This window comes from Dermacentor andersoni, chromosome 2 (assembly GCF_023375885.2).
Source record: "Dermacentor andersoni chromosome 2, qqDerAnde1_hic_scaffold, whole genome shotgun sequence".
Taxonomy (NCBI): Eukaryota; Metazoa; Arthropoda; class Arachnida; order Ixodida; family Ixodidae; genus Dermacentor; species Dermacentor andersoni.
Window position 1 is genome coordinate 212,350,807 of NC_092815.1, and position 14,233 is coordinate 212,365,039.

Sequence of the window (14,233 nt, forward strand, 5' to 3'; positions counted from 1 at the left end):
AACCGAGCTACGCTTGTCGCTCTTGTCCACATAGCCGAGACACTTTTAGCCGCTGGCTGATAGGGCTCTCAGAAATTTAAAATACGAGCTATATCGACCTTCCAGGGAAAAGGAGGGATAGGTGGGCGGGGCGAAGCATCCTAGTTTGAATTTACTGCGTATGGGTAGCCGTTCCTTAATTACACATTCGTTTTTCCGCCTGCCAAGCTCCAAGAAGGCGAAAGCGCGAACTCACCGATGCAGAACGTGGTGCCGACCATGATGGAGGCGATCCAGGCCGTCTTGCCCTTGGACTCCTGGAAGTGCTTGAGGAACTCCAGGTAGAAGATGCCGAACGTGTACGTGACGCCATCCGCGATCACGTGGATCATGAACGACGAGAAGACGACCATCCAGCCCCAGCCTCCGTCGGGCGGCGGGGCGAGCGCGGTCGCCGACGCGGCCGACAGGTGCTGGCCGCCGTCGGTGGTGGTCGTGGTCTGGGGCGTCGACGCCACGGTGACCGCGCCGTTGGCCGCCATCCGGTGGTCCGAGCCCCGGCCGTTGGTGCTCTTTTGCTCGCCCATACCTTGCAGTGGAGCCGAAGAGTGGAAACCTAATCCAGATGTGGCGGCCCTCTTCCCGTCATACGTCCCGGACGTCTTCGGCGATTCGTCTGTTCTACGTGACTACCACACGTTTCCCTCTCTCTCTTTCTCTCTCTCTCTCTCTCTTTTCGCTTTGATTTTAGCGAGCCTAAGCGAATACTTGAGCAATTCTCCTGAGATACAATTTATGTGCTCCTATTCCTATGAGGAATGAAACGACGCTCGACTCACGCTTGTAATACTGGAGGTCGAGCCGCTTCGCTTTTCTCGGAGTTTCCACTGTGCACTCGAGGATGAGTCTGCTCTCCGGGAGGAAGTCAGCAGTGTGCACTTTTTTGAGCAGGCGATCCCGTCTCCTCCCGTTTCCCCGAGGGCGTCCGCGGTCCTTTGTGCACTGACAACGTGCTACGGACGTGGCCGGCCGTGCGCTTTAACAAAGAACCGAAATTGGCAATAGACGAGGACAGCTCGGGTTCTCGGGTATCGATGATGGCCCGGCATCAACGTTCTTCCGTCTTTCTTTCTTCCCGCCTCTTTGCGAAGTCTCAGCGATGACTTGCTGCTGCACGCGTGTTCCGGTTGAGCAATGTGTACACGTCGCTGCTGTATCTCGACGCGTCGCCTCCGCGCGTAGCTTCCTTCCGTCGTTTGGCTCCTGGTAATTGCCCGGAAGTGCGACGGCACCGTCTTTTCTGCGTGGCGAAACCGTGCCGCTTACTTCATCTCGCGGCCTCCGTGCCTACGTGTTTGCTGCCTGCAAAGATAATAGGCGGGAAAAAAGTCAGGGGAAATGGGATGAAACCCCAGGCTTCGCGAATTACACACATGCTTATCAGCCAGCAAGCAAGCTTATCTATTTCGGTAAATTATTTTCTCCCGCCTTTCCTCTATGTCAAATGTTTATGGAGTATTGTTGCAGCGAGAAGCACACACCCGCTCTTCGACCTTGATTCCCGCACTCCCTTGCGGTCCGTGAAAAAGTAACGGACCATCATTCCTATTCGCTGTTGCTGCAGAAAAAGGTGTGGCACATCGTAGCCGTTCTCATTACTCGCTATGAAGCTTTGGTTCGGGCTATAAGAGAAGTGAAGCCCCGGCAAGTCGGCAAACTTTGATATTCAGAACAAAGCACCAACAGATGGCTCTACTCGGAACTATTAATCATTTAATAAAGAAGAAAAATAGCCGGAAGTCGTACAGGTAAGTTTCCTCGAAGGCAGCTGATGAATTGTTACCAATAGTTTTTTTAAGTACTTCTTCTTTCAGATATAGTTTTGACGCATTCGTAGTTCTTCCTTTCTTACCACTGAATATGGGATATATAAAATTTCTTTGTTCGTTAAATGTTTTATATTTGCCAGTAGCATCAGTGCTTGTCTGCTTTTCCCAATCCTTCGCCTGCTGGCGCTTTGTTCACAATAGGGTTTGCACTATTTGCCTTATTTCGAAACTATTCGCAGTTTCCAAGTAAACGCGCGCCACCTAGCAGCCGCGCCGAGAAACAGCCGATCCAGGATCACGCTTGAAGCGACAGAGGGTCTCCTATCACGTCGTGCACTCAATGACTCGTAGCTCTCAAATCGCCGTGATGCCGCCGCGCACAAGCCCGAAAATGAAAAGAAGACGGATGTCGATACACATCTTCGGGCGCGACTCGTCGTCAGGGGTTACGAAGTAGATAGCGGCAGGTATAACGTAAAAATTCGGCAGCATGTTACACGCCTGTAACACGTGAAGGCGAAAGCCTGCTGCACACGTGGCAATGCATTAAGTTAGATGATCGGAGCGGTCAGACTTGCAAGACATAACGAGCCGCAGTGTGAAGCAAACGCACGGCCCTGTAGGTCGACCCCCTCAACGACGCATGTGAGCACTTAATGCTCTCGCTAAGGGTTCCTTTGTTCTTTATTTCCTTCTTTCTTTCTTTCCTTCGTTCTTTTTTTTCCTTTCTTCGTTCATACTCGGCCATTGCTGCTTTGCTTGCTTACGGGAGTATGATCCATTCCTGATGATATTTTTTGCATCACTGACCTTTTGCATCACTAGACTAGACGCCGCTTTCTTTTTTTCGGGTATGAGCCATGGCAACGAACCACTTATGGCTTTCGCCTTACATATCCCTTCTTATCCTTTCTTGTTTCTTATTATTCTTATTCCTTTGTTATCATCACACGTCGCGATAGTGCACTGGCTATGGCGTTGCACACGTTGTGCTGGTGAGCGCGAGGTCACGCGATCGATCCCGGCCGTGGCGGTCGCATTTCGGTGAGGGCGGAATTCGAAAACACTCTCCAAATCAGATTTAAGTGCGTGCTAAAGATCATCCCTTAGCAAAAAAAAAAAAAACTCTCTCATGACACATATGCCACACTTCCAATAACCTGGTAGGATCATCGGAGACCGGATGTTTAGGCCTTAAAAAAAAATGCTCCCTCCGACACCTATACCAGGCACTGAACCTGTCATTTAAGACATATAGTATAGGCGCCAAACACGGTCCAGATTGAAGTTTCAAGATAACTCTATCAGAAGCAGGTAAATTGGGGATGGTGGCGAACCTTTCGTGAAAATACTAAACGAGCACCCACATGCCGGGCGTAGTTAAACCCGAGCATTCGAGTTTCTCGATAATGTCGGCTAAAAACGTCAAGCGAGCGCTGATTCACCTTCGAGTGTATCGTGGCGTGTAACGCAGTTTCAGTTCTTCTCACAGCAATGCTCTCGTCTGCTGCAAAGCTAATACCGGCAAAGTGTTAGTAATAATCGGTTGCCGTGAGCCAAGTTCTCTGTGTGTGAGAACATCGTAAACAATATAATGCTTGGTCAAAACAAAGAAAAAGGAATTTTTAGGCGCTGAGAATTCAACATAGGCACCAACAACGAAATAAGCATATATAGGCGCAATAAAAAGTCATTAAAATGCTTCTAGACCCACAGTTCGGGCTTATATAATAAATAGGCACGATAAGCACTTAAGGAAAGAAATAGGCACTTTGCCCGAAGCTCCGGCTTCTAACGTTAATATTAGAATACATATGTAACATACACGTTCTCATATGAACTGTAGAGGCCGGAACTGTAGCAAACTGCCTGTTAAAATACGTGTACTCATATGATCATACGAGATATGAAAATATTCGGTAGGCTAGATGGTTAAAATTAGTCCAGAGTACCCCACTATACGCCGTGCATCATAATCAGATTATGGCTTTGGCACCTAGAACTCCCGAATAATTTTTTTCTCATAATCCACCACTCACGACCCTGGTGATAAGAGTACAGACGGAGCGCTGCTCGGGCCATTGATGAAACGCGAAAAGGAAGATAATTGGAATACAATCGTTACGTCCTCCCGACCAGTATTTAACTGGGGACAGCCTGTTACACCAAGCGTGCACTGGAAGTTCGTCGTGCACTATGGAGCCTTGCGTCTTTGGCGAACCAGTGCTGGACCTTCGAACTGACACAGAGCCCCCCTGTGGAGATAGCGTGCATTGTTTAGTCATACAAACGGAAGAAAATGACCAGTGGCGACACGTTGTGGGACGTGCAAAAGCAGTGAAAAGAAGCTTGAATGCCGTCATTATTTGAGCGCGCATAATTGCCACAACTCGAAAAGCCGTAATATAGCCGTTATCATTCAATTATGTGGACGTGCTGGTGCTCATTATGGTGCTGGTGGCTCGCAGTTTTCTGCGCAAGACAGGGCGTTTCACAAGTAAATTCGTTGTCGGTGATCGTAGTCTCTTAAAGAGAAAAACAAGCCGAATTCGCTAAGGTTACTGTTTCATAAAACGTAAAAACAACATGCTCTCTGGGAACCCGCTTTTCTTTGGGAGACTACAGCACTCACGGCGTGAGGGACGTTTTTCACGAGGGGCCCCTGGTTTCACGACGCAGTGAATCGACGACTCCCCGCGCGGTCCGAGCGTTACGTCGCTCAGCTGCTTTGGGCCCGCATTCACTAAAGAGCAGGGCCGTTCGAATCATGGAGGAAGGCAGAAGTTGGGAGAGAGCATTACGTCACACAGCCAGCCTTGGCAAGCCAACGCTCCGTGTCGCCAGTACCTTTGCTCAGTGTCGGCCAGTCAGTGACATGTGATAATGTGATTCGTATTCGAAATTTCGAATATTCGCACACGTCTAGAGAAAAAGAAAAGTTGGGCAAAGACTGTTCGTCAGAGCAGATGCCAGAAGATCGTGACGACGGACATACAATTAGCTTGAATGAGTAAAGAGCAAGGCGCAATAGACCAGGACAGAAGGAGAACACAAACGAAAGAGTTTTGCTTGAGCATACTATTAGCGGAGGCGGCCGGCCAATGGCAAGCAACGTTCACGAGCTTGTGAATTCGGCCCCTGATTAGGTGTCGCGGTCAGCGCTCGCGCGATCAGGTTGCTTTCATTATTCACTCTACTGAACCTTTAGTTATTCCCAGAAATAAAATAAACGTCTCATTAAATATGATAAATTGACATCCAGTCATCAGTAGCACGAGGCCGCATTTTGATGGGGGCGAAATGCGAAAACACCCGTGTACTTAGATTTAGGTGCACGTTAAAGAACCCCAGGTGGTCGAAATTTCCGGAGTCCTCCACTACGGCGTGCCTCATAATCAGAAAGTGGTTTTGGCACGCAAAACCCCATAATGTAAATCAGTAGCACGAAGCTATAATGGAAATAAAGCCTCGTAGTTGAAGAACAATCCTTCTGTGGATTGAACCAGAAACCAGCGCTTTTCCGGTGCGGTGCTTTTATTGTCTGATCTGAGCAATATGCTGTAGTATGTGGCCGCGCGAGGCCAAATAAATAGGCTTCTCCAAGCTGCACGGGGCTACATTCGAAGCGTAGGAGTATTGGATCAGCGAATGAGGGCCCGTGTTCATAAAAAGCTGTCGCGACAGAATTGTTCGTGCGAGCAAATGCCAGCCAACCCTCATGTCGGACATATTATTAGCGAAAGTGCCCGGCCAATGGTAAAGAGTGCGTGCGAACCAAGTGCTTTGTGAATTCAGCCCGACAAATGCGGAAATCAGCAAAGTGGCAGACGTTTTCACGAGAAAGAGTGCCTCCGCCTTGCGGATTTCCGCATAAGTGATTTGCGTACCAATTGTACATTCAGCGGCCGTCCAGTGTGCCTCGCTCATGTGTTCAAGTCTCGTTTTACGCTGCAACCAAAGCAAACACCCGCAAGTTTCGTTTCGCAAATGCAGCAGTGATTCTTTGTGAAGGATGCCCGACGACAGTATCTGTATACGGTCACGTGTCTCCCCACCAGACGGCCGACGAGCGTAAAGGTTTCGTGAGAAGCCCTCGAAGCACTGCGGCTTTCGAAACAGCGGGGACGACGAGACCCCGATCGATCACGGTCCCCTGGCTTTTCTTTTTCATTTTGCTTTTCGTAACGTTCGCTACTCCGGGAACAGCTTCAGCGTGGGCTTTGTACGTAGAGATGAGTTCGTGGTAAGCGCCGCCCAACTACCTATACGTAACCGGGCGTGTCGTCAGTGCCCTATACGAAAAATAGCGAGATGGTGCGACGAATTAAAGTAAAATGAACGCCGGTACAAGTGTGGTCGACACTTGCATCTTAATTTTATGACCTTGGCTGCACCGTTCTAAACTTTGTCATTATAGCTGCGCAGTGTAATTAAAGTCCAGTGTACAAGGAATCAATGCTAAAGATGACGCCAGTTTCGAGATATACGTTCCCAAAGTTTGCGACGAAATGTATGGGTGTTCGAGTAATTTTTGAGCTTCAGTGCATAAAAATGCGCTTCGTCAAATAAGTAAGTTGAAGAACAGTGCATGCTTGCCACATGTTTGACTGAGCTCATCTGAAAGCTGGTGCTAGTTTGAAAATTCGTTCCAAATCAATGTGCCTTGCGATGTTTTCAAGTCGTGTATTGCATTATGCGCGCTAATGTAATTAGTTTAAAAATTGATACGTGAAATGTTGTTAATTACTCAATTATCCATATTCATTTCTAGTATAAGAGAAATCCCGCCTACTGAGTAAATTCAGCTACGTGAAACACACAATTTTTTTTAAATTTTGGTTCATGTTAAAATAAAACACCCAGTCTACACTCGAATGCGGTTTCATTTTTGCAAGGCGTCAACTTACACTGTGACGGCCGACTGCACAAGCCTACGTCACGTTCAAAGCTGTGTGCTATAGAAACGGGCATAATAAAAATGCACGCATCTTGACAGCGCTGGAAAATACCGATTGAGTCGTCAATGTATGTCTTAAGGAGAGGATATAAGGGTCACCATTAGTGCGGTCCTTTAAGGTCTCTTTCCAGCTACTGAGCTGCCTTGTAGAGTACATGTCTTTGAAGACCGTGCCTTCAAGCAAATCGTTCGTGCGCAGTGTGTGGAAATGGTCCTGAAATTATTGAGCTTGCGCTAATACAATGGAACAGCATTCGTGTACCGATGAGGTCGTGGAGTCTGTCGAGGCGTTTCTTTTACAAGGACAGTAGAAGAAACCTAGCTGGATCTTCGAATGAAGACTTGGAAGAGACAGCTGGAAAACTGATGTGGAAGGGAAAGCATGTAACGAAGCGAAGTTTCTACATTGCGAGTAACGTAGCTCAGTGTGCTCACCGGGAGAGTCAAAACAACGGGCACTGTGACACGTGCTACAGTGCACTCGGCTGTAAAGTAGATGCTCAAATAATAGCAGTAATCATCATCAACAACGCCCCCAGCTCTCGCCTACCTACGGTGCACAACCGCTGTGGTAGACCGGTGGCTACGGTGTCGAGCTGCAGAGCTCGAGTGGGTGACGTGCCGCAGGATCGAATCCTGGCCGTAGCATTTCGATGGAAACGAAATGCAAAAAAAAGTACAAAAAAACACTCGTGTACTTGAGCTTAGGCGCAGGTGAAAGAAGCCCAGGCGGTGAAACATAAAATTTGGAGTCCCGCCCACTACACGATGTGCTTCGTAGTCGGATCGTATAATTTTGCCAGGTAAGACTGCAGAGTATAATTTTTACCTACAATACAGCTAGCTATATGTCAGCAGAATGCACGAACAGAAACTTACAGTTCGAGTATAGCAGCATCGCCACGGTACTCTATCCTTCCTAGGAATTAATTACCACGTAATTGCAGCTCTCGCTTGGCTTTGGGACGCAGGCGTTGCACGTACGAAACTGAAAGACGTGCGCAGACTTTGTCTTTTTTCGGCCGAAATTGACGCGCTTTCAGGAGGGTACAAACTGCAAATTTTTCTTTTTCCCCCTCACGACCCGTTTCAAAGGAACGAGGAGTACGATAAGAGCTCGTAGCGACAAGCGTGTTGCCATTCGCTGGACGTAACGCACTCCGACCCTTCGACCGCGCATTGCCCGATTGCGTCAGACGGAATCGCGCTGCGGCGGGAGAGCGAAGCTCACATTCGTGAGCCGAGTAACGTGAAGAACGGGGCCGTATTGTCATCGCGGCGTTCCCGCTTTTTCTTTCGATTCGCGTCACCTCGCAAAAGAGAAGGAAAGGAAAAGCATAAGGCGCAGGAGAGAGGAACAGTGCTTCCCCATAGAGACGCGTGTCAAGAAAGATGGTTCCCTTTTCAAGGTTAATTCTGTCAGCCTTTCAACTCTTGCTATGCCACCACAATTCACGTCGCAGAGTTGAAAACTACCTTATGAGAAATTGTGCTTGCAGCTTCCGTTAATGTTGGCTATACAAAGAAAAAAAAAAGAAGTAGAAACAAACAGCAATGAGAAATTAAGCGGTTTTATATTTCGCCCCACTGCTATCCCCCTCACAGTAATTACGTGCATTTTCTTTTTCATTTTGCACGCTATGTCCGTTTTGTACGCTCTGATCTGCGCATAATTAAGAAGTTTGGGGCAATACTCTCGAATGCATGTAGAGTGCGATTATCTATATTTACAATGTTCATCGCAAATAGGTGCGAAAAAGAAAACTGCAACTAACTAAATAAAAACGTAATCTCCAACAGAGTCCCTGATACAAAAAAAAAAATGAATTATGGATGTCTTCCGAAAGGCTGAACGCCAGCTCTGGCTGCCTAACTACACTTTAAATAGCTCAAAGAGAAAAAACAACATTCCAACTATCAGAAAATAAGGCATGCGGAAGACGTACCCGCGACAGGGACCATCAATTTTCCGCCGCTCGTCTCAAGAACCGAAAACTTTCCACACGGGATCCTCACACCCGCAAACGGTTTGCAGTTACAGGCGAGAGCAAAGAAAGCTTTACGGCTGCGTTAGGCAATCGCGTAAAGTTGGGCAACTGGTTAAGAAAAAAATGGGTTTTTCGGAGGGGCGGCCGGTTGTTATGCGGCTGCCGCGTTCGGGGCGACGCCGGGTCGCGTCTCGCTTCCTGGCCGGGCGCGCCTCGGCGGCAGCAATCCGCGCGCGGTCGCCGGTGACGGCCGCGGTTACGACAGGCGCGGGTGCGCGGAGGGCGAAGGGGGGAGAGGAGGTGTGTGCACTGTTGCCGGGCGCCGCTGCGGGGACGAGACCGAAACAGCGGGCACCCGAGCGACTGCTGCACCGGACACGTGCGGTCGAGTTGGTTGGCAGGGCGCGACAGTTAGGCGAGGAGAAAGCGTTCTATTTGTCGGGCTGACTTCTCCGGCTCCTTTGCGCATGCTAATGACGCCCGGCTTTGCTGTAAAAATTGGCACCGGCCGACTGACTGAAGAAATGAACAAATGAGGTGACTAGCTGGCTCACTGACTGACTGCATGAATGAATCGACTGACTGGCTGATTGACAGAACTGAATGAATGAATGACTGAATGACTGAGTGAATGAATGAATGAATGAATGAATGAATGAATGAATGAATGAATGAATGAATGAATGAATGAATGAATGAATTGACTAATGAATGGATGAGCTGACTGATTTATTGACTGGCTAAAGTAATGAATGAACGAATTGAGTGTCTGAATTAAGTAAAAGCAAAGCGTGAAGGTTAGCAAGAAAATGGTCAGATTGTGCTGCAGGGGCATATGTGGTGCCTCACTTTGGTTGACTTACTTTTTGTCAAACGACACTGCAGCTTTTGTTGTGAAAAGCTAACAGAACCATTACTATGTCTGCATCTTCGCTAATACTACAGTTTTTGTGTTCGTAGGCTGAGATACCGCACTGTCGTATAGAATATTTCAGCTCGAAAAGCAGTTCATTTAGCAATGCACCATTTATGCTTGGATAATAATGCGTATTAACAGAATTTTATTTATTTTCGATGCTCTGCGCTGCGTTGTTAATACATAAATATGTAGTATAAAATACGGTTGGCTGACAGGGGTCTTAGAGATCGCTCAGAAAAGCCTTCGTTCTTCACTGAACAAAGTAGAATGATGCTAATGCTGATTATGATATAGGAAGAAGTTTATGCCGTGATGTGCATATCACACGTTTATCTGTGACCCTTCGCCTCTGTAGTTCTTCTTCTCAAGAACCCGGTGGTATGCGAAATAAGTAAGTAGTGACTGAAGAACATCGCCTCCGCCTCCGCATAAAAGTTGTAGCACAGAAAAAATTTGGCAGTCCGGATCTTCATAAATATAGCCATAACTTTCATAATCTCACACATAGAACCTATACAAAAATACACTCAGTCGCAACTGCAGGCAAAGATTCGCAATAGACAACGCGAGTACCGCGAGAAAAATAAGCAGGAAATTCGACATGAATCTTAAATACCGGGATAAATACAAATTTATCCCTTTCTTGAACATCCGCAGGTATCTCGATGCCTGTATTGTAGTAATAACCGCAGGGTGATGGTTCAGAAAATCCGAAGGAAGGCATGACTGCTTTTGTTTAACGTAACTTGTTCTTATTTTACTCTAATCGTAACTGGCGTGTCTTGTGTTGTCATAAGGCTGTTTCGATATGTAATTCTGAAAAAAAAAGCTCATATTAATTGGACTTGACTTTGCGATATATGCTCACTGCTATTTTTTTATTGATAAGATATTCTATCGCTAGCATTTTATTCTTTGTAAAGAATGGTGCGGAATGGCTATGCTACGGTGCATATTGAATTATGTGTCAGATTTTCTCTTGTAACAAACACACACTGTCGATATTGGATCTTCTTGTAGTACGCCATACATACGGATACGTGAATGTATCATTAAATAGTAATCTATTTAAGCAAGGAGATAGTAGTTGTCTTAATTTAATAATATTATCACTTGATTGCGAAATGATAGTTTTGATGTTTTCTATATGATGAACTCAGTTTAGGCTTTCCTGAAATAAAACTCCTAAAAACTTGTGCAATTTACCGCGATCGACAATTTCGCCACAAAATTTTAACGTAATACCATTCATCATACTTGTTCTTAGGGCTGAAGATAATATATTTGGTTTCTTTAGCGTTCAATTCCGATTTTCTTTATTTGCTTGTTATTCAAGGGTATGGAATTTTTTTTTTTTTCTGAGAAAAAATGCACTAGCATCGTGTGCATATATGACTATATGTGGCGTCATTGGGACGTTCGCTATGTCAGTTATGTAGTGTAGAAAAAGAAGCAAACCAAATACACTTCCTTGAGGAACTCCAAATTTATGTTTTCCGATGGCTGGTTTTGCAGAACGAATGTGGGTATACTGATTAAGTTGATTGGTTTAAGAGGAATTCCCCAAATTTCATATTTCTTCATTTTTTAATTGTACATCTTGTTTAATTGAATCAAATGCTCTTTTAAAGTCAAGAAAGGTTCCAGTGTATGTGATTTTAGTTCAAAATTGAAATTTCTTTTTCTTTAGCGTTCATCAGGACTGAAGTCGGCTCATAGTTGTTCGACACTCCTCCATCTTCCCTTATAAATAACCGTTACTTACGCGATATTTAGTTTACTTGAAGGTATACCAGACGCAAGTATGAAATTACATGTGCGGGATAGAGGCTTACTGATAAATTCAGTGACTGCTCTGATTGGTTCTGCTTTAAGCTCGTCGTTTCCACATGCGGAGGTATTCTTTCATTTTAAAATCGTTGCACTAACTTAATCGTGTGCCGTACATGTCAGGAAAAACGATGCCGAGCTGCTGTGGGTGACGCAGGGTGTGAAAGAAGTTGTTTTCCATGCCTATGCCTTCTGTCGCACCGCATATTGAAAAGTGCTGGTTAAGTTTTTCAGCTAATGAAGTGCCAGTATAATAAATCTCTAGAACACTAGTTCTGAGATCTGAGGTTCTTTTGTTGTTCGGTAACAGATCATTCACTGTTTTCTACACTTCTTTTGTGGATTATGTAAGATAAAAAGAAACTTGTTGTCATAGTAATTATTTCGTGGCTGTTTAATGTCACGATTTGGTACTTTCTAATTTTTTTTTTTTTTTTTGCACTCGGCGAACAGTTGAGGTTATCTTGTGTTTAATAAAGTCGCAAAAAGCCTATCTTGTTCGTTAATATGACTCAGAATAAAAGTGATTATCCATGGTTTCCGACATCTTTTGTATTTCTTTAACTCTTCTTCGAAAATACTTTGCCGCATAGTTTAAATTTTCCCACAAAAAGGTCGTACGCTTTGACAGAGTCCGTTTGCTGAATGATGTCACCTCAGCGCATTTCTGAAACTAAATTTAGGAAAGCATTGATTTTGTATTTTTTAATTGCTCTGCATGTGGAATGGAAATCAGCTTCGCCGTGTCTGGGTGTACTATAGACTGAGGGATAAAAGAAACAAAGATCGGCATGCGGTAACTGACATCAGATAGTATTACACCAGCAGCAAGTCCATTCGTCGGCGACAGAAAGTCAGTGAGTGTTTCAGAGTTAGCCGTCACTCTGATCGGCATACTGATCGCGTTCTCGAGACCAAATGAAAGAAGCAAATCCGAAATCACTTGCCTATTGCGTTCTAAGGACGACGTGTCAACGTTAAAATCTCCGGTTACAACAACAGCCATGCCCGTTCGCTCAGAGCAATTAAATATACTTTCGAGATAATCCAAGATTATGCTAATGACACTAGAAGGGGGTCTGTATATAGACAACCAGCAGTAAAGTATCGACACACTGAATGATAAGTGCTTCATAGTTGGGGTTTACAGCAGGAAATTCTGAAACAACCTAAGAAAAATTGCGTTGTTTGACGCAAACAGCCACGCCTCCTCCTACCTTTTGTATTTCGAGATACCAGATAACACTCTATTAAATGCACGATATCGTACTGATCGCTAAACCATGTTTCGGTTATATAGACGTGAAAACCACGATTAAACTCGCCCAAAGGCACGCGCAGACGGGTTGAGATTTGCTTTTTAGGATCTGCGACAGCGCAGATAGAGCTGTCGCTGGGGCGAGCATCTGGACGCACGCGCGTTCGCGCGAGCGCCGCACGTGCCGCGAGCGTGGTCGCCCTTCGAGCCGGCGAGGGCCTTCCTCGGTGAGTCAAGCGCGAGCAGCCCGGAGCGCCGACCTCGCGACGACGCACAGCGCGAGCGGCGCGCTGCTGACTACCGTGCTGCTGACTCACGACCGCGCCTCTCGGAAGCCGCCGCCGCAGCGTTCCGCTGGCGCCGAGCGCGATATCGCCGAGCTTCGACGCCCGCGACGAAGCTCCGGCGCCCGCTTCAACTTCCCGAGTACATTGCCCATAGAGCAGTGCATAGGCGTTCCAGTTAAGATCGCATCGAGCTGTTGTAGATGCACGCTTTTAGGAAACTGTTAAAGCGACGGCAAAGATAAACACTGAACGAGTTTGGATTTATATTGTTGAATAAAAAAAAAAGTCGCAGTTTCTCTCGAAAGGCGAAGCAGCGATTGCGATAGCAAATTAGCGGACAGCTTCGCGAAGTAAGGATAGCAGTTTTATCGGCCGTATAAAGCTTTAAACGTACGCTTAACAACTGAATTAACAAGCATGCTGTCACGCGCGCGCAAGCACACGTGAACAACTCGGACTCGACCACCGCGAAAACTCGCTGGAAGAACGCAGGCTTGAGGAAACGCGGCAGCAGCAGCGAGCGAAGTGGAATTCGTGCGCTGTCCATCGCTTCAACGCAAAGCGAGCGCCAAGAGCGCACAGTACGCACAAAGCTACGAGCCGCCGACGACACAGATCGCTCTCAAGGCACGGCCGCGCCACCGCGCGCAGCCGCCACGTGCGCAGTTGCAGCCGGAGTAGAACGCCGCCCTCCCCACCGCTCCTCTGCCCCCGACGCCTCGTAGCGTTGGGTGCCTCGTGCGCGACGGAAGACGGCGCGCTTCCTCCCCGTTTTCGTCTCTTTCGCGCGGGCGAGATTGAGCCGCGATCGTTCGGCTCTCCTCGCACGCTTTCCCTCGTACATACAGCGTAGGGCGCGCGGCGAGGGTGTTATGGCCCTTGGACTGCAACGGAACCCTACGGCGACGGCGATGGCAGAAATTCGTCTGGAGTGTCCATATGTAATTTTTATAGCAATAAACCTTTTTGTTGATTTCACGGTGATAGGTCGATTGCCAGCCGTGGTGGCGTTGTGGCTTTGGCGCTGCGCTGCTAAGCCCGAGGGCGCGGGATCGAATGCCGGCCGCGGCGGTCGCGTTTCGACGGGGGCGAAACGCAATTAAAAAAAGGATATTTAATATAGGTTAATCATTAGAAGAGAAAATGACGGCCAAACTTACTTTTTAAAATTTTGCGCCGAAACAGC

The 14,233-nt window shown here is 46.8% G+C and overlaps 1 protein-coding gene across 3 annotated transcripts in view; it reads right to left on the bottom strand.

The window, feature by feature from the left end:
* Positions 1-14,233, bottom strand: part of Mct1 (Monocarboxylate transporter 1) — a 144,589-nt gene that overhangs the window by 32,498 nt on the left and 97,858 nt on the right. For all 3 annotated transcript variants that reach the window (XM_050186951.3, XM_055075852.1, XM_050186950.3), the window contains one exon: positions 236-1,341. In XM_050186951.3, coding sequence (XP_050042908.1) covers positions 236-566 — 331 coding nt within the window. In that variant the 5' untranslated portion in view covers positions 567-1,341. The remainder of the gene's footprint in view (positions 1-235; positions 1,342-14,233) is intronic.